Source organism: Neomonachus schauinslandi, chromosome X (genome assembly GCF_002201575.2).
Source record: "Neomonachus schauinslandi chromosome X, ASM220157v2, whole genome shotgun sequence".
NCBI lineage: Eukaryota > Metazoa > Chordata > Mammalia > Carnivora > Phocidae > Neomonachus > Neomonachus schauinslandi.
The window spans coordinates 44,654,120-44,672,495 of record NC_058419.1 but is presented as its reverse complement, the minus strand read 5'-3'; the positions used below and the strand labels follow the sequence as shown (position 1 = coordinate 44,672,495).

The 18,376-nt window shown below is 42.2% G+C and overlaps 1 protein-coding gene and 1 pseudogene across 3 annotated transcripts; both read right to left on the bottom strand.

The window, feature by feature from the left end:
• Positions 1-1,230: 1,230 nt before the first annotated feature.
• LOC110581345 lies at positions 1,231-3,919 on the bottom strand (annotated as a pseudogene). Its single transcript, XR_002480384.1, has 3 exons — positions 3,844-3,919; positions 2,482-2,549; positions 1,231-1,828 (listed from the first exon to the last, which is right to left on the bottom strand). The product of XR_002480384.1 is annotated as a transcription elongation factor A protein-like 5 (transcript).
• Positions 3,920-16,749: 12,830 nt separating this feature from the next.
• On the bottom strand, positions 16,750-18,376 carry LOC110581353 (protein BEX1). 2 transcript variants are annotated; one of them, XM_021691169.1, is made up of 3 exons: positions 18,247-18,376; positions 17,769-17,847; positions 16,750-17,386 (listed from the first exon to the last, which is right to left on the bottom strand). In XM_021691169.1, exon 3 carries the CDS (start codon positions 17,379-17,381, stop codon positions 16,995-16,997), a length of 387 nt encoding a protein of 128 aa, XP_021546844.1. In that variant the 5' UTR covers positions 17,382-17,386; positions 17,769-17,847; positions 18,247-18,376; the 3' UTR covers positions 16,750-16,994. The 2 variants fall into 2 exon arrangements, with proteins under 2 accessions (XP_021546844.1, XP_021546836.1); XM_021691161.1 differs by lacking the exon at positions 17,769-17,847 and having other exon boundaries at positions 18,247-18,318.

Here is an 18,376-nt window from a genome sequence, read left to right as displayed (position 1 = left end):
TTCTCTGCTTTGAAAGAGGCAAGTCTAATGGGGTAATTATAATGTCTGAAAAATATATTACTTAAAATTTTACAAAGCATTTTTCCACATCTCCTGTCAGGATTAATAAAACTACAATATAACATGAGAAGAGGTATCTTTTCCACAGTTCAGCAGGGAATGTAGAGGGGATTCGACTCAGCGGAGACTCTAGGGAAATCAAAAGGGTTTTGTTACCTTGAGGATTCCAGCCCACCAGCAGCAGTGGGGCCCTTACGGGGGGGGGGGGGGTGCGGGACCCATGAGAAGACTCGCAGTGCACATCAGACATAGTGTTCCCCAAGGTAAAGTGACACCCACCTCTTAGCTTCCAGGACTTATTCCTGGACACAAGTGAGACGTCCTTCAGCCCTCCCCCAAACATCTGACAGAGTTCTGGCTCTGCTGGTGTAGGGCAGAGGGTAGGATCCAGCCCAGTACAGCTCACAAGCATTACCTCATCTGATCTTCTCCATAGCCCTGGAAGAGAAGTTTTATCCCCATTTCCCAGATGCTAAGACTGTTGCTTACAGCAATGGATCTGTAATAACTGCCAGGTTGATTCCTCCAGCTTTGAGTGCCAGAGGTAACATGAGTTTTACACACCATTTCACATCCTGACAATAGGAATTTTAAGTGTCTCCACTGCCTTCACAAACTTACTGAACTGTTATTTTAGGCGCTTGGTATGTATTGTCCCATTTTTAAAATCTTTTATTATTTATTTTGTGACAAAAGTAATCTATGTTTTTTTAAGGAAAAAAGCAGATGAGAGAAGATAATCTCTTCCATTGCCACTACACAGAGAAAACCACTATTTCTCTTTTGATCTACTCAATTTCATGGTTTTCCTTACGGATGTATTATGTAACTATTTTTTTTTTCAAAAATGGGCTGATACCATTTATGTAGTTCTGAAAACTTTTTTTTATTAATATTTTACAATGTACCATCAACATCTCTCTTCCATGCACATGGGTGAAAGTCCCCTACTGAAAGACAGAGTGCTGCAGTTGGGTCAAAAGGCTGCTGGTAACCGAGAGTGACACCTAAAGCAAAGTATCAGCATAAGGTTAAAGCACATAGCCTGGCAAATGCCTGCCAGGGAAAGCAGGGTCGGCAATATTCCCATCAGAGAGATCAGAATTGAAGGCCAAAGGCATTAAAGATATGGAACATCTTCTAAGTCCTTCTGGCCCCTACCTCCGCCCCTCATTCCCCTGACACCCCGTTGCCCCCTTGGGGCAAACGGATCCTGAACATCTCTTTGCATCCAATGAAAACCACCCATTTTCTGTTTTTTTCTTAGCTCTTCCTGAGCCCTTGACATATCTCCACATTCTCTCATCATCTCCTCACTGCCCAAGTGCCTTTCCTGTAAGTCCTCCTGATAGTCCTTGGGGGAATCATCCGTCCCCCTGTCTGTTTTTCTTTTTGCTTTCCTGGGCACGTAATCTTCAGCTGGGCGCTTTTCGGCAGCCCGTGGCTCACCCTCAGGCTTTGCCAGGGATTCTGGCTTGCCCTCACCATGTGGTTTTCCCTCATCTTTGGACTTGCCCTGCTTTTCTTGCTTTCCCTCATCTTCTGGTTGTCCTTCGTCATCTGGCTGCCCCTCATTCTGGAGCTTTCCCTCATGCCCTGGCTTCTCCTCCACTTCCAGCTTTTCTTCCTCCTCTGATTTTCCTTCATCTTCTGTATCAACTTCTTCTTCTGGCTTTCCCTCATTTTCTGGGGTTCCTTCGTCTTCTGGTTCTTGTTCGTTTTCTTTGTAGATCTTTTCCATGTTGAGATTCTCCCTCTTTTGCCTGTCCTAGGAGACAGAAAGGAGGACTCAGATTGGGGAAAACAGCGCTTGAAAATAATTGCCTTTTATGATTTAGGGTTTTCCTCACCCTATCCCAAATTACAGGTGCACTCCCACCCAGACATTTTTTTTTCCTTTCCTTCCCACTTCACACATATTTACATGATACAACCTTACACAGACTTCCACAGGTGCTTCTTTCTACATTTAAGCAGGGTGTGCTGAGAAGTGTGTAAGAGCAGCTTTGTCCGTAAACTTTGCTCTGGCGTTAGCTACGCCCGTGACAGTTTTAACTGGGTCATCCCAACTGACACTGACCTGCAGGAATCCTGGCCAGTTTCGTTTTTCCCTTGCCTGCAGTTTTAAGACTTCTAGAACTGCAGACACAATAGAATAATGGCCACTTCTCAGATTTCAGGGCTACTCTAGTACCGTGAAGGGGCTGCACAGATGCCACGCTTCCTGTCTCTCACTTCCTTGTTCTCCCCTTGGTCCTCAACAGCCATAAAGCACCATGTTTCTTCCCTTGGAGTCCTGACAGAGGCCATGTACTCTGAGAATGCAGTAAGGTTGGCAGGTAGTGACCTCCTCAACTTCTGCTCAAGCTTAAGTCACTCTTACTCCCAGGGGTCCTGGGACAGTTACTTTCGCCCACTGACCTGCACTGATCCTGCAGGTCTTTTCTTCTCTTGTCTGGGTTGGTGCCTACAACCACAGACCCGAAGACCTGTGGAGAGACAGGAGACAGGGTGAATGAAGGGTTGAGAAGTGAATGACTGGCAACTGGGACACTGATTCTTGTCACACTGTAGTTGTCAAAACTTTCCCAAGTCCCGCCACCCCCTTGCCCTTTCCCTTGCTTCTCTGATCCTCCCTCTACAGCCCCTCCCTAACAATCTCCATTTTTCTACCAGTGGGCAATGGCAAAGAAAGTTTACTTTCAAAAGGTTTCTATGTTTCTGAATCCTCCTCCCAAATTTCTATCTCACTTGGTCTTGCACAAAAATGAGGGAGGTTCTGGACAGTGATGTTCAGAAGCCAGATCCTTCTGTACTCAGTTATCTGCTTCCCAAGCCTCCCACTCCAGGGTGTCCAGATAGCACAAAGCCCATCACTTCTCTGAAAATGGTGACGATAGAGTCAGGGGGCAGGGCAGAAATGTCCAGAGCATTCCTGACACCCCTTGCCTCTCCACATACACAGAATACCACCTTTTCCTACAATGCAAGAGAGAAATTATTTCCAAATTCAGTAAAAATTCTGGCTCATGGCATCTCCTCGCAGTCCTCCTTAGTTTAGAAGCCACTCCTCCGCAAAAGGGAGCTGGTCTCCAGACTGGAACCTGTCCCCCTCCTCTGCAGCACCTCCTCCCCCACTCCCCCCCAATTGCAGCCCACCATTTCCGGCTCCAAAATGGACGGAAGGTGAAGAAGAGATGCAGAGAGCGCAGGCCCTCCCCACCTCGGGTTCACAGGCTGTGCCCTCTCCCGCTGCCCTGCAGAGATCAGGCCATTACCTCGCTCTCGCCATCCCCCTCTCCCGGCCCTCTCCGTCAGACGTAGCTCGGAGCTCGATAGCCTACCTCCTAGGAGATCCCAACCGGTACCCATTCTCAACCCCTGGTCCCTCTCCATCTCCTCCCGCCAAGCCCTCCTTTTCTTGAACCAAACATATGGCCATTGGGGAAGGAAGGGGTAGAGAGAATCCAGTCCTGGACCCGCTCTGGTCTTTGCCCTCTGCCACCCCCCACTCCAGGGGTCCGCAGGTGCCTGTGGATTTGTAGCCATTCCAGAGAGATGCCTCCTTCTCCTCCCATTTCTTCTGCCATAGCCCACACTTACCCAGGGAAATAAGAGATGGTACCCAGACCTCTCCCCCCAACACTCATACAATTCCCTGCGCCAAAATGAATGGGGGTGGGAGGGGGTGGCATCTGGAAAGCAGACCGGATCCTCTGTAACCTCTATCAGTTACCACCCCTACCCCAGCGCCCTCCCTCTTCTCCTCCAGCTGGTACCTACCTGCAGGGCTATAGGGCAGTTGCCGCTCTCCCTCAGTCTGAAATCTCTCCACGGAAATAGAGAGCTAGTACCTGGAGGAGAGGGACTTCTGCACACGTCGGCTTCTGATCACGTGAAGGAAACGTCACCAGTGGGCTCGGGTCCCTAGTTCCCCTCCCACCAGCAGAAAGTGCGTCAGGAGCCAGCCCACTTCTTCCCTTCACTAGCCCGCTCCCGCCTCGCAGCGCTGAAGTCCCCTCCTCTCACCCCTTTTTTTTTTTTTTTTAATGGTCCTTGCTAATCCCAAAGGTCAAATGTGGCCCCTTCTCCCTGTGGTATGTGTTTGTTCTATCTTATCAGGGAAGGGCTCTGTCTCCTAGGGCAACTGGCCGTTGGTACATCTCTGAGGAATTTTTTCTTTCTCTCCTTTGATCTCAAAGCACCTACCCCCTCAATCTACTTCTCCACTCAGCCACTGATGTTCATTTCTCCTCTCCTCCAGACCTTCATATAAAAGGTATACGGTGGATTGTCAGGCAGGGAAGCAGAGAGTTGAAATAAGGATTTTTTTTTTTGCTTCTAAATATTTTTTTCCAGTTTTATTTAATTTACTCCCCTCAGCATGGGTTATCCTTATAGGCAAAACATTAAATAAAGCTATTTTCACTTGGGGGCAAAGAATGTGTTTAAGATAGAAAAACCCCCAACAAGATTCCAAAATTAAGTTCATTGCATTAATTTTTACTATGTAGAAAACGGATTCAGTTAGCTACACACAAAATATTTTTCTTAATTTTCAGAAATAAGTAGTTCTGTCATGTTCCACTAACAATACATGTGTTTATTGTTATGATTATATGTATTATATGTATTTATTGTGTGATTCCAAACAATCACTGAGTGTTAAGTAGACTTTCTGGAATCTGATGGCAGACACAGTATCAGTTTTGAAAATTTGGCCCATGGCTATTTTCATTCAGAGATTTAGTTGTGCAAAGGCAGCTGAGGATCTGAGGGATGCAGACGTGGTCTGATTTTCCCTGTCCTTTCAAGAGGGGAGGAATATGCAATTTCCAGACCCCTTCTCACCTTTCAGAGCCTCTCATCTTTTGCATTCAGGCACCTCACTATTGCTCACTCTAAAACATACATGGAGAGATGACCAAGGTGACATTTCTGCCCTGCCCGCTGACTCTATCGTCACCATTTTCAGAGAAGTGATGGGCTTTGTGCCATCTGGACACCCTGGAGTGGGAGGCTTGGGAGGCAGATAACTGAGTACAGAAGGATCTGGCTTCTGAACATCACTGTCCAGAACCTCCCTCATTTTTGTGCAAGAACAAGTGAGATAGAAATTTGGGAGGAGGATTCAGAAACATAGAAACTTTTTGAAAGTAAACTTTCTTTGCCATTGCCCACCGGTAGAAAAATGGAGACTGTTAAGGAGGGGCTGTGGAGGGGGATCAGAGTAAATGTCTTTGGCTCCTTCCCTTCCTCCCCCAAATTCCCACAGAGGTAAGTCAACCCCAGCAGAGATGGAATGCTGTCCTGACAACTGGAAACCAGAACAGATCCCTTTCAGACCCCTGCAGGAGAGGGTTTTCATAAAGCCCTGAGAAGTGATGGCCGAGGGGAGAGCCTCCATGCTTGGCTGCTCTCTGCCCTTCTTCACAGTGCCCAGGGAAGCTTCTCTGACCTGTCTGCTGCCTACCACTTGACTTAGGAAGTACAGCCTGGTGGATTTCTCCTAACTCCAGTCTCTTCACATGCAGGGTACCTAGGAGGAGCCTAGCTATCCATGCTGTAGGGTTGCTGCCTCTCAGTCCATACCCAGCTTTGTGCCCTCTGAGTCCGATTGGTTTCAGTGTCTAAGAAAGTCTGACATGCTAACTGTACTGACTGACCCAGACCAGATGTTCTCAACTGAGGGAGTCTGGGCCACCTGAAATGATATGCAAGGTTGCATGTGTTTAGAAGATAGTAGAGTCTGTACACTTATGAAAAGACCCTAGGAACCTGAGAAACCCTGACGCAGAAGCAGATTGACATCACGAAGAAGCAGAAACTGTAGGTAGAGAAAAGACAGAGAAGAGATGGCAAAGAAGCTACTTGGGAGTGAGATAGAAAAAGGAAGAAACAAATAGCAGGTGAACTATGTTAAAGGGAGAGCACTTACTCCTTGGGTTCCAGCATTCTTAACTAGAGAAACCTCCAAATCCCCTGGAATTATATTCAAAATGATGTGCATGTGTGTGTAGTTGGGAGAGAGATAAGATATGTACATTTTTGCTGGGTGTATGCATTTGCCTAGGATCGGATCCATTGGTATCGTTGGATGCTCAGAGGGGTATGCAATATAAAAAATGTGAAGGCCAATTGGCCTAGAGAATATACTTATATTCATCTTTTTTCAAATAAGACTATATTTTTAGGAGAAATTAACATAACATAAAAATTAGCCATTTTAAAGTGTACAACTCAGTGACATATAGTACATTCGCAGTGCTGTGAAACCATCTCCTTTATCTAGTTCCAAAATATTTTCATTAACTCTGCAGGATACCCCATACCCATTAAGCAGTCACCCCCAATTTTTCCCTTCCTCCAGCCCCTAACAATGACTAATCTGCTTTGTCCCCATGAAATTGCCCACTTTGGATATTACGTATAAATGGAATCATGGAATATGTGACCTTTTATGTCTGGCTTCTTTCACTTAGCATAATGTTTTCAAGGTTCATTCACATTGTAGCATGTACAATATAATATTTCATTCCTTTTTATGGTTGAGTAATATTTCATTATATGCCCATATTGTATTTTGTTTATCCATTCAAACATTGATGGATATTTAGGTTGTTTCTACGTTTCAACCATTGTAAATGCTGCCTTAAATACTTCTGTATAAGTTTTTGTGTGGTTGTATGTTTTTATTTCTCTTGGGTATATATCTAAGAATGGAATTGCTGGGTCATGTACTAATTCTATGTACAACTTTTTGAGGAAATGCCACACTGTTCCACAGTGGCTGCGACATTTTGCACTCCTACCAGCAATGCGTGAGGGCTCCAATTGCTCCACATTCTCAAAAACAATTGTTAATTTTTCATTTTTTCAATTTTTGAATTTTCCTAATGACTAATGATATTGAGCATCTTTTCATGTATTTATTGGATATTTATATATCTTCTTTGGAGAAATATCTACTCAAGACTTTTGCCCATTTTTTATATTGGGTTGTTTGTCATTTTCATGTTGAATTGTAAGAGCTCTTCATGTATTCTGGATACAAACCCTTTCCAGATATATAATTTGCAAATATTTTCTTCCATTCTATGGATTGCCTTTTTACTTTCTTGATAGCATGTTTTTATTCACAGAAGTTTTTAATTCTTATGAAGTCATATCATTATGACACCAAATCCAAGGACATGAAGATTTATCCCTTTGTTTTCTTCTAAGAGTTTTAAAGTTTTGACTCAAATATTTAGGCCTTTGATCATTTTGAGTTAATTTTTATATATGGCGTGAGTTTCCTTTTGTAAATGGCTTTATAAGATTTAAAGGTTCTTTTTTTTTAAAGATTTTATTTGACAGAAAGAGAGACAGCCAGAGAGGGAACACAAACAGGGGGAGCAGGAGAAGGAGAAGCAGGCTTCCCGCAGAGCAAGGAGCCTGATGCAGGGCTCGATCCCATGATCCCGGGATCATGACTTGAGCCGAAGGCAGACGCTTAACGACTGAGCCACCCAGGCGCCCCTTAAAGGTTCTTTTGATGGCAGAACACAACACACTGTCATAAAAATAGATAGAAGTCAGAACTCTTTGTTACTTAGAGCTCTGAAAGAGAGAAGGTTGCCAGGCAGAGCCACACAGGTTATGCCTGGATACCACAAAGTTGGATCTCTAGGGGCAGCTTATGTTTTACAAGTGGGGTGAGGTTAGCTAGATTTTTTCTGAATCTCTGAGGATTGGCTAATTTGAATAATTTCTCAGGCTCCAGGGCATAGAGGCTGTCCTTAGTTGTCTGCTCCCTGGTCCCTGGGCAAAAAGCGCTGGTGCATAGTGTCCCAGAGTGTGAATGCATGATATGGGAAGTGGTTGGAGCGTGTACTTCATCAACCGCTCAAGAAGTGCAGCTAACCGGTCTCTAGTCAGGGCCTCAAAATTGACTCAAGAGGGTATCTTTGCAAAAAAGATGGGATATTTGAGTGGCTCAGATAGTAGAAAAGACTTACATAGAGTAGGGCATAAGTTGCCTAAACAGCATAGAAGACATTTTATTATGAGAGTAAAAGGAGGAAAACAAGTAGAAGTATAAGAAGTCCTTATAGGCCAGCCATAACCAAGTTAGTTGAGGGGTGGTCTAGGAGGTAGTTGCCTCCTGAGGAAGCAATGATCTCCATTAATTTTTAGAATGGCATTAATAGTAATAATCTCTAGAAGATTTTTCTTTAGACATGGGAGTGCAGAGCTATATAGTATACCTTTTGGCAGAGAGCAAAACATATACCAGGTTCATGGGCTAAGTAAACAATGAACTCAAGAAATGTAATAGAATCCCTAATATCAAAGGAAGAAAAGCAATCAATATATTGTGTTCAATTTGTCATTATCTTCAGAAAGGCAGCATTTAGGCCTTGTTGAGATGATAGTCTCAGTGTCTGGGGTGAAGTCTTCTTCTGTGTATAGAGCAAAGTCATCTCCAATGGTGAGATGTTGGACTGAGACAATGTCATCTGAAGCAACATCATTTCTAGTAGCAAGCTTCTGGGTTGAGGTGATGTCATCTAGGATGTAGGATTGGGGTATCCTTTCCAAGTAGATACCTCCTTGGGTTGATGTGAGTCATGTTTTCATGGTTCTGGTATATAAGGAGGCTGAGGTGTTCATAGACTTTGAAAGTAATGATGGGCCTGGGAGATTGACTTGCAAATTTTTATTTTTTTATTTTTTTTAAAGATTTTATTTATTTATTTGACAGAGAGAGACACAGTGAGAGAGGGGACACAAGCAGGGGGAGTGGGAGAGGGAGAAGCAGGCTTCCCGCGGAGCAGGGAACCCTATGTGGGGCTCGATCCCAGGACCCCGGGATCATGACCTGAGCCGAAGGCAGACCTTTAACAACTGAGCTGCCCAGGTGCCCCGACTTGCAAATTTTTAAAAATTACAGTAAGTTATCATAACATAAAATTTTCCCTCTTAACCATATTTTAGTATACATGTCAGTGGCGGCATTAAGTACACTCACATGTGGTGCAACCATCACCACCATCCATCTCCAGAGCTTCCTCCATCTTCCCAAACTGAAATTTTGTACCCATTAAACTAACTCCCCTTGCCCCACTCCCTGCACCCCCTGGCAAACACCATTCTGTTTTCCATCCCTAAGAGTTTGACTACTCTAGATATTTTGCATAAATGAAATCATGAATCATTTTCTGTCTGGCTTATTTCACTTAGCATAATGTCTTCAAAGTTCATCTGTATTGTAGCATGTGTCAGAAATTCATTCCTTTTTAAGACTGAATAATGTTCCAAAAAAAAAAAAGACTGAATAATGTTCCATTTTATATATATACTATATTTTGTTTATTCATCTGTCAATGGACACTTGGATTATTTCCATTCCCCCCCAGTTTTATCAAGAAATAATTGACATACATCACTGTATACGTTTTAAGATATATGGCATGATGGTCTTATTTACATATATTGTAAAATGATTACCACAGTAAGTTTAGTTAACATTCATCATCTCATATAGATACAATAAAAAGAAAAGAAAAGAATTTCTCCTTGTGATGAGAACTCTTAGTATCTACTCTCTTAACAACTTTCCTATAAATCGTACAGCAGTGTTAACTATAGTCATCATGCTTTACATTACATCCCCATGACTTACTTATTTTATAACTGGAAGTTTGTACCTTTTGACCACTTTTCTCCATTCCTCCTCCCTCCACCCCCCACCTCTGATAACCACAAATCTGATCGCTTTTTCTGAGTTTGGTGGATTTAATGTATGTCATCAATGTTTTATAGTTTTCAATGTGCAGGTCTTGAATATCTTTTGTCAAATCTATCCCTAAGTATTTCATATTTCTGATGCTATTGTAAATGATATTGTTTTAGATTTTAATCTGGCTGTTCATTGCTTGTAGAGGACTGAATAATTTCCCCCCAAATTCATGTCCACCCAGCACTTGAGAATGTGACCTTATTTGTAAATAGGGTCTTTGTAGATGTAATTAATTAAGAATTGAGATGAGAGGTGCCTGGCTGGCTCAGTCAGTAGAGCATGCAACTCTTGATTTCAGGATTGTGAGTTCGAGCCCCATGTTTGGTGTGGAGATTATTTAAAAATAAAATATTTTTTAAAAAAAGAATTGAGAGAGATCATATTGGCTTAGGGTAGGCCCTAAATCCAATGAATGTATCCTTAGAAGGGACAAAGAACACGTAGACACACAGAAGAGAAGCAAAAATTGGAGTTATGCTGTCACAAGTCAAGGAATGCCTGGGGCCACTAGAAGCTGGAAGAAGTAAGGAAGGATTCCTTTCTAGAGACTTCAGAGAGAACATAGCACTGCTGATACCTTGATTTGGACTTCTGGCCTACTAAACTATAAGACAATACATTTCTCGGTTTTTTTTAAGCCACCAAGTGTATGGTAATTTGTTACAGAAGTCTCAGAAAATTACAAATAAACTAAATTTGTATTTCAGTCTTGTATCCTACAGCTTTTCTGAACTCATTTATTAGCTCTGGTGGCTTTTTTTTTAAGATTTTATTTTTAAGTAATCTCTATACCCGTAGTGGGACTTGAACTCACAACCCCAAGATCAAGATATGCACGCTCCACCAACTGAGCCAGCCAGGCGCTCCATAGCTCTAGTAGCTTTTTGTATGTTATAAAAAATTTCTACATAGATAATTGTTTTCTATGAATATTTTCTATTTCTTCCTTTGCAATCTGTATGAGTTTTATTTATTTCTCTTATTGTGCTGGTTAGAACTTCTAATACAATGTTGAATCTAATTTGTGAACATGTCTATTTTGCTTTGTTTTTCATCTTAGGGGGAAGGATTTGGTCTTTAGGTACACATCATTATGTATGTTTTTTTGTAGATGTATCTTATCAGGTGGAGGAACGTCTCTTCTATATGTGGTTGCTGAGTATTTTAATCAGTAATATATATATATTTTAATTTTAGCTTATGTTTTTTCATTAGCCACTGAGAAGATCCTATATTTTTTCTTTTATGTTAATGTGGTGAATTACAATGATTTTCAAATATTAACACTACCTTGAATCCTTGGGATAAAACTTACCTGGTCATGGTATATTGTATCTTGTATATGTAATTGGATTCTATTTTACTGAAGTTTTATTAAGAATTTTTGCATATATGTTCATGAAGGAGATTAGTTTGCGGTTATTTTTCTTTTTTTTTTAAGATATTTTTTATTTATTTATTTGACAGAGAGACAGCACAAGTAGGCAGAGTGGCAGGCAGAGGGAGAGGGAGAAGCAGGCTCTCCGATGAGCAGGGAGCCCGATGCGGGGCTCGATCCCAGGACCCTGGGATCATGATCTGAGCTGAAGGCAGCTGCTTAACCAACTGAGCCACCCAGGTGCCCCTGTGGTTATTTTTCTTTATAATATAACTGTCTGGTTAGTTATCTGGGTAATTCTAACCTCATAGGGTGAGTTGGGAGCTATTCCTTCCTCTTCAGTTTTCTGAAGGATTTTACATAGAATTGGTATTATGTAATTTTTAAATGTTTGGTAGAATTATTAGTTAAGCTATCTTGACTCAGAGTTTTCTTTGGAAGAGGTGTATTAAATAAAATTTCCATTTATTTTCATGGTAAGCATAGCTTAATGTATAGAATTGTCAAATCACCATGTTGTACACCTGAACCTAGTACAACATTGGATATTAAATATACTTCAAAAAACTTTTAAAAATTTCTATTTATTGGGTGCCTGGGTGGCTTAGTCAGTTAAGCGTCTGCCCTCAGCTCAGGTCATGATCCCAGGGTCCTGGGGTGGAGTCCCACTTCCAGGTCCCTGCTCAGCAGGGAGTCTGCTTTTCCCTCTCCCTCTGCCCCTCCCTACTGCTCGTGCTTGCTCTCTCTCTCTCTCACAAATAAATAAATACAATCTTTTTAAAAATTTCTATTTATTTAATAGCTATAGAGCTTTCTTCTATTCTAATATATATGTTCAGTGCTATAAATTTCTGCCTGAGTGGTCATTTTGTCACATCTCACAAATTATCATATGTTGAGTTTTCATTTTCATTCTGTTCAAAGTGCCTTATAATTTCCTCTTCCATTTCTTCTTTAGGTTATTTAGACATGTGTTGTTTGATGTTAATTTAATATTTGGGATTTTCCAGATATTTTTCTGTGATTCTTTTCTCATTTAATTCCATTGTGCTCAGAAAAAATACATTTTATGATTTGAATCCTGTTAATGTTATTGAGACTTTTTTTATGGCCCTGATAATGGACTATCTTGGTAAATGTTCCATGTGCAAATGAAACAAATGCACATTCTCTGTTGTTGTTGGCAAGTTCTACCGTAGTCAACTAGATAATTTGGTTCATAGTGTTCTTCAAGTCGCATGTGTACTTGCTGATTGTCTACTTGTTCTATCAATTTTTTAGAGAAGGTTTTGAAATCTCTGACTATAATTGTGGATTTGTCTGTTTCTCCTTGCAGTTCTATCAGTTTTTGCTTCATATATTTTAAAGTACTGTACTATGTGAATGTTTAGGATTGTCATGTCCTCTTGACAAACTTACCACTTAAAATTATGTAATAACTGTAATAACTCTGGTATTATTCTTTGCTCTGAGATTTATTGTATCTGATATCAATATAACCACTCAAGCTTTGATTGATGTTAAGATTATTCATCTTTTTCCATTCCTTTACTTGTAATAAATTTGTATCTTTAAATTTAAAATTAGGTGCTTATAGGCAGCATATATTTGCCTTCCTTTTCTACACAATCTGACAGTCTCTGCTTTATAATTGAGGTATTCAGACCATTTACATTAATGTGATTATTGATATTGATATGTTTGTGTTTAAATCAACCATCTTGCTATTTGTTTCCATTTGTCCCATCTGCTCGTTGTTCTTTTTCCTCTAACATTTTTTAAAGATTTTATTTATTTATTTTTCAGAGAGAGAGAGATAGCACAAGCTGGGGATGTGGCAGGCAGAGGGAGAAGCAGGCCCTCTGCTGAGCAAGGAGCCCAATGCAGGACTCGATCCCAGGACCCTGGGATCATGACCTGAGACAAAGGCAGACACTTAACCGACTGAGCCACCCAGGCGTCCCTTCCTCTAACATTTTTGATTGACTATTTTGAAGATTCCATTTTATCTCATATGTTGGCTCATCAGCTACAACTTTTCTCATGATTGTTTTAAGGTTTATAATATACATTTTTAACATTTCAGAATCTACCTTCAAATGATATTAATGTGTAGAATAAGAACTTCAAAATGCTGTACTTCCATTCCCCCTCTCCTGGTGTTTGTGCTATTATTGACATACATCTTACTTCTCCATATGTTATAAATCCTACAATACACAGTAAGCTGGGGGCAATCAGAATGCTCATATTATTTGTTTCTACTTTCTCAAGGAACTTTCCCCCCAACTGTCTGATGTTAAATAACTGAAAACTGTTGTTTCATGTATTTTGTCCAGGTTTTAGCTGTTTCAGTTAGGAAGATAAATCAAGACGCTGTTATTCTATTTTCATTTGAAGCATAAATGTAGCTTGGTGTTTTATTTATTTATTTTTAAAGATTTTATTTATCTATTTGAGAGAGAGAGAGAACAAGCAAGGTGAGGGGCAGAGGGAAAAGCAGGCTCCCCACTGAGCGGGGAGCCCAATGCGACACGGGTCTCAATCCCTGGACTCCAGGATCCTGGCCTGAGCCAAAGGCAGACGCTTAACTGACTGAGCCACCCAGGAGCCCTGTATCTTGGTGTTTTAAATGATAGTTAATCATGAAAGTTTTATTTCACCTCTAACCAAAGTTTCTTTTGCTATCTGGACTTCCTGGAAGAGTCCAGTGTCTGTGTATTCTCCCTGCTCTGCCTCTGACTAGAAAGTTCAAATTGCACTGCTTTCTTTGGTCACTAGGTGGCCCTTAAATTCATTTTCTGAATTTCCTTCAATTGACTTGAATTTTTTTTTTTTAAGGAAAAAAAATATTTTTATTCAAAAGTCATGAAACAGTTATCTGCATCATTATCTTAATTTTGTTAGAAATACATAAGGATTCAAAGATGTGCATACTTGTTTATCATTTGCTGAATACCGGTAAATCCATATTTATTTTGTTGAGCTTTTCATTCACCAAATATCTACTAGATGTACATTATGTGCTAAAACTCCAATGGCCCAACGTATGTCTACATTTCAAACCTCTTTCTTACACATCCTTTTTTTTGAGAACCAAGGCACAATCCCTAATCTTTGCTAAAATTTGTAGGCATTTGTGGGAAGAATTTGCTCATCCTTTCGTGGAGAATGGCCACTCTGAGGGAGAAAAGGAGGCTCACTACATAACATACAGAAATGATATAAATAGGCAAATGCAGTAAGAAACTTAGCTATGGCTATTCCCCTCGAAGTAACCTCATGCCCTGTTCCCTTACTGGCTTTTGCTCACTTTCTGCTGATTGTTGCCTGAATATTTTATATGGAGCCTGACCATTAACATACTACTCCCTCAGATGCCCCTTCAGATCCAAACACTATTAAGAACCAAGGGAAGCTGGTTAACAGCAGTCTCTCTCTCTCCCTCTCTCTCTCTCTCCAGAGACTAGGATCCTAAACTGATCCTTCTCTGAGGTTAACAAGGCAACTTGGATCTGCCTTACATGGAAAAGATGTACATTTTTCTGGGCATATGCATACCTAAACTTCTATTACAATATGCCATGAGTTCACATGTGAGTTTCTAGTTTTTCTTCAAGGAACTGCTGAATATTGTTAGGCCAGTGAAGCCAGAATGCTTGTTTTCCAGGAAAGCTGATGCTAATATTGACAATCAAGTGTAGGAAGTACGGTAGGGCATAAGCTTCTCTGTTCATCAGTCTTCCTGCCCCTTCAACTCTAGCCTCTATCTTTATAAACCTCTATCCTGCATGAAGGTGCCTTGTGTCTCAAAAACCTGGAGGAAGAAGAGTTTTGGAATTGCTTAGGCATCTGATTCATGATGCCTGGGGTTTGCTGTGTTACATGTTTTCACCTGCCTATCTGTTTTTCCCTTTGGTTTCATAACTGCTATTGTGATGTTATATTCCAGAGCGGGGGTTGGCAAACTTTTTCTGTTAGGGCCAGATAATAAATATGTAGGCTCTGCAGGCAGGCCATACTGTTTCTTTCACAACTACTCAACTCTGTTACTGTACTGCAAAATCAGCCACAGACAGTATGTAAATTCCTACATATGGCTGTATTCCAATAAAACCTTATTTATGGACACCAAAAACTGGATTTCATATAATTTTTACATGTCAAAAAATAGATTTTTTTCAATCATTTAAAAATGTGAAATTTAATCCTAGCTCATTGGCCACAAAAATAAGCAATAGGCCAATTCTGGCTCATGGACTGTGGTTTGCCAACTTGTTTTAGAACCCTTTTTTTTTTTAAAGATTTTATTTATTTGAGAGAGAGTGAGAGAGCAGGAGAGGGGGTAAGGGTCAGAGGGAGAGGCAGGCTCCCTGGGAGCCTGATGTGGGACTCGGTCCTGGGACTTCGGGATCATGACCTGAGCAGAAGGCAGTCGCTTAACCAACTGAGCCACCCAGGGACCTGAGAATCCTAAGTTTATTTCCATACAAGACTGTCTTCATACATAGTATGTATTTCACCTACATAGCACACTCCAAGGCAATTTCATTTCTCAAGTTCTATTGGGACACTTAAACCCAATAGTCCTCCAATGGACTTCTCATAATTACCCACATTTGCGTATCCACTGAATTCATGGACATAATCTCCTGGCATCCAATTCAATGTAAGTTAGTTCTTTGCATTCACAGGTTTCAGAGAGCTGGGATAAGGAAGGACTGCCTCAGATTGAAAGTGAGCTGTGTCCCATTATACATCTTTAATACAGTCTAATGAACTAAGGTTTCTTAGAGAAGAACTACACTTCTAAGGAGAGAACTAGACAGGTAAGTTCTTTTCATGAAGCTAAAAAGGGAGCAGGGACTTATTCACACTTTCACATAAGAGTGAGGATTCAATTTATTGAGTGTTCTAGATAAAAATCAGTGGGACTCTCTTACCTTGAGGATTCCTGAACATCAATACCCAGGGGAGAAGATGGAAATGGGGCACAGTAGCAGAGGAATGGAAGTACCTACCCCTTAGTCCACGTAAAGACCTGGCTTTGGAAACTTCCCCAAATAGCTGAAGGGAATAAAGTGTTGGGTCATGCACATTCCAGTGGGAACAAGAACTTGGAGATAACTTACAAACTTACTGCTTCAAGTACACAAGACAGCCTTTGGAGTTATTATCATCTTGCTGGTAAGTATGATTTTTTTAATAAGTATGATTCTTAAAGAGATGTGTCTCTTATCATTATTTGGTTTATATTTCTAAACAGGAGATCCAGAGGTAAGCTAAAACTGAGATTGTGTCACAACTGTTTAGGTAAGTGCTCACATTGCTTTTATCAGGTGGCCAAGCCCTTTCACTAGGTAATAGGTATTTAGTTCCAAAGTGAAAAAATATAAATAAAAAAATAAAGATTGTTCATAATTATACCATAAAGAGATAAACACTTTAACTTTTTACTTTATATACTTAGAGTATGTGTTCATATATAAAATATAGAAGATATGAAGTAAAAGAGAATACAGAGAATGTCTTTTAAACTGCTTTATTAACGTCACAATATATAATGAACATCTTGCCATGCAATAGGGTAAAACTCCCCTGCTGACAGAATCTTACATTTTGGGTCAAAATACAACATTCAATTAGAAGCTGGTCATAGGAGACCCACAAGAGACATGTAACACCAAAAGGTTTACAACAAATGTACGTTGAGAACATTAAGTTTAGGAAGCAGGTGTGTCTTCCTATTAACTTCAGGGAAAACATCAAGATTCAAGGCATAAGGCAAAACTCATCATGATGGTCATGGTGAGGAGGGTCAGTGCTAACTGCCCGCAGACTATGACTGAATTGCTTTTCCCTCAGCTTTTCCATCAGCTGTCTCATCTCGTCCCCAATCCTTTCCATATTCTCCTCTCTCATCCTTGCCTGTGGTTCTCCAAGCCTCTGAATCATGTCCCACCTATACTGCAGGATGGGCTGCCTAACACGGAACCGCCTACGATTTACTCTAGGCATACAATATTCACCAGCTTGCAAAGGGAGGGCCAAGGGCTCTCCTTTATTAGCAACTTGCTCCTTTTTATCCTTTTTTTCATTTTCCTGTTTGGCATTCTCCACGTTGAGATTTTTTACTGCTTGTTCCTCTTTGGACGCCATTGCTCCTAAGAGACAAAAGACGAGAGAGAAGAAATTATTTTCTTAGTGGACTGATCAGCACCGAGGACAGAGGCCCTACTACGCACATTCCAAGACTCAGAGCCCTGGATCTCCCAGGCTTTTTAAAATTTCATTTTCCCACCCGAGAGACTCCCTACGCCCTCTAGGGGGCCCCCGGTCCGAGCCCTCCCCCACCTCCCCGTCGCTCCTCACCCCTCCCCCCCCCTCGCCCAAAGCCCACCATTTTCCCTGCCTATCCCTGCCCGGGCCTCTGCAGGCACCAAGATGGAGGACGGGCTGGCGGGTGGGGGTGGGTGGCGGGAGGGAATTTGGGGTCTCAGGGCTTTCCATACGTTCCCTTCGGCCCCCATTGTCCCCCGCACCGACCTGGGCCTATCCTTGCAGTCTCCTCCTCCTCCCGATTCTCGCCGAAGAGTGCGCCGCCGCGACACTTAGACCTGCACACCTGCAGAGGGCCGGGGTGGGGGCAGCGGGGGCTGCTGCAGCCGAGCGCTCCCCGCCGACCCGACGCTACCCAGCCCCTCCCGGACCCCCCACGGCCACCTCGCCCCCACACCCAGCCGCCCCATCCCCCGTGCTGACCACCATTTTCTACACCAAGAAGGACGGGGGCGGGGCGGGGGGCGCAAGAGGCAGGTGTTTCCGAAGGGTCATCGCCTCGCCGCGGTCCAGCCCTCCGCCTAGCATTTTCTGCGGCCAAACGCGGGCTGCGGTGGGGCGTGAGGGCTGCGGTCCTTGCGCCGCTTCGCCGCAGGGCAGCCGGTCCCCCAGCAAGGCTCCGCGGGCCGCGTGGGCTCTCCCACACCAAGCCCAGGGAACGCTCCCCCTCCTCCCGGTCCCTTACCTGCTTCCCCTCCGCCTCCGACTCTTTAGGGCCGCCTCTGGCCCGCACGCCCTCACGTCCACCGGGAGCAGGTACCAAGAAGCAAGTGAGTGAAGGCCGGCTCTGACGCTGGAGCGAGGGCGCGAGTCCG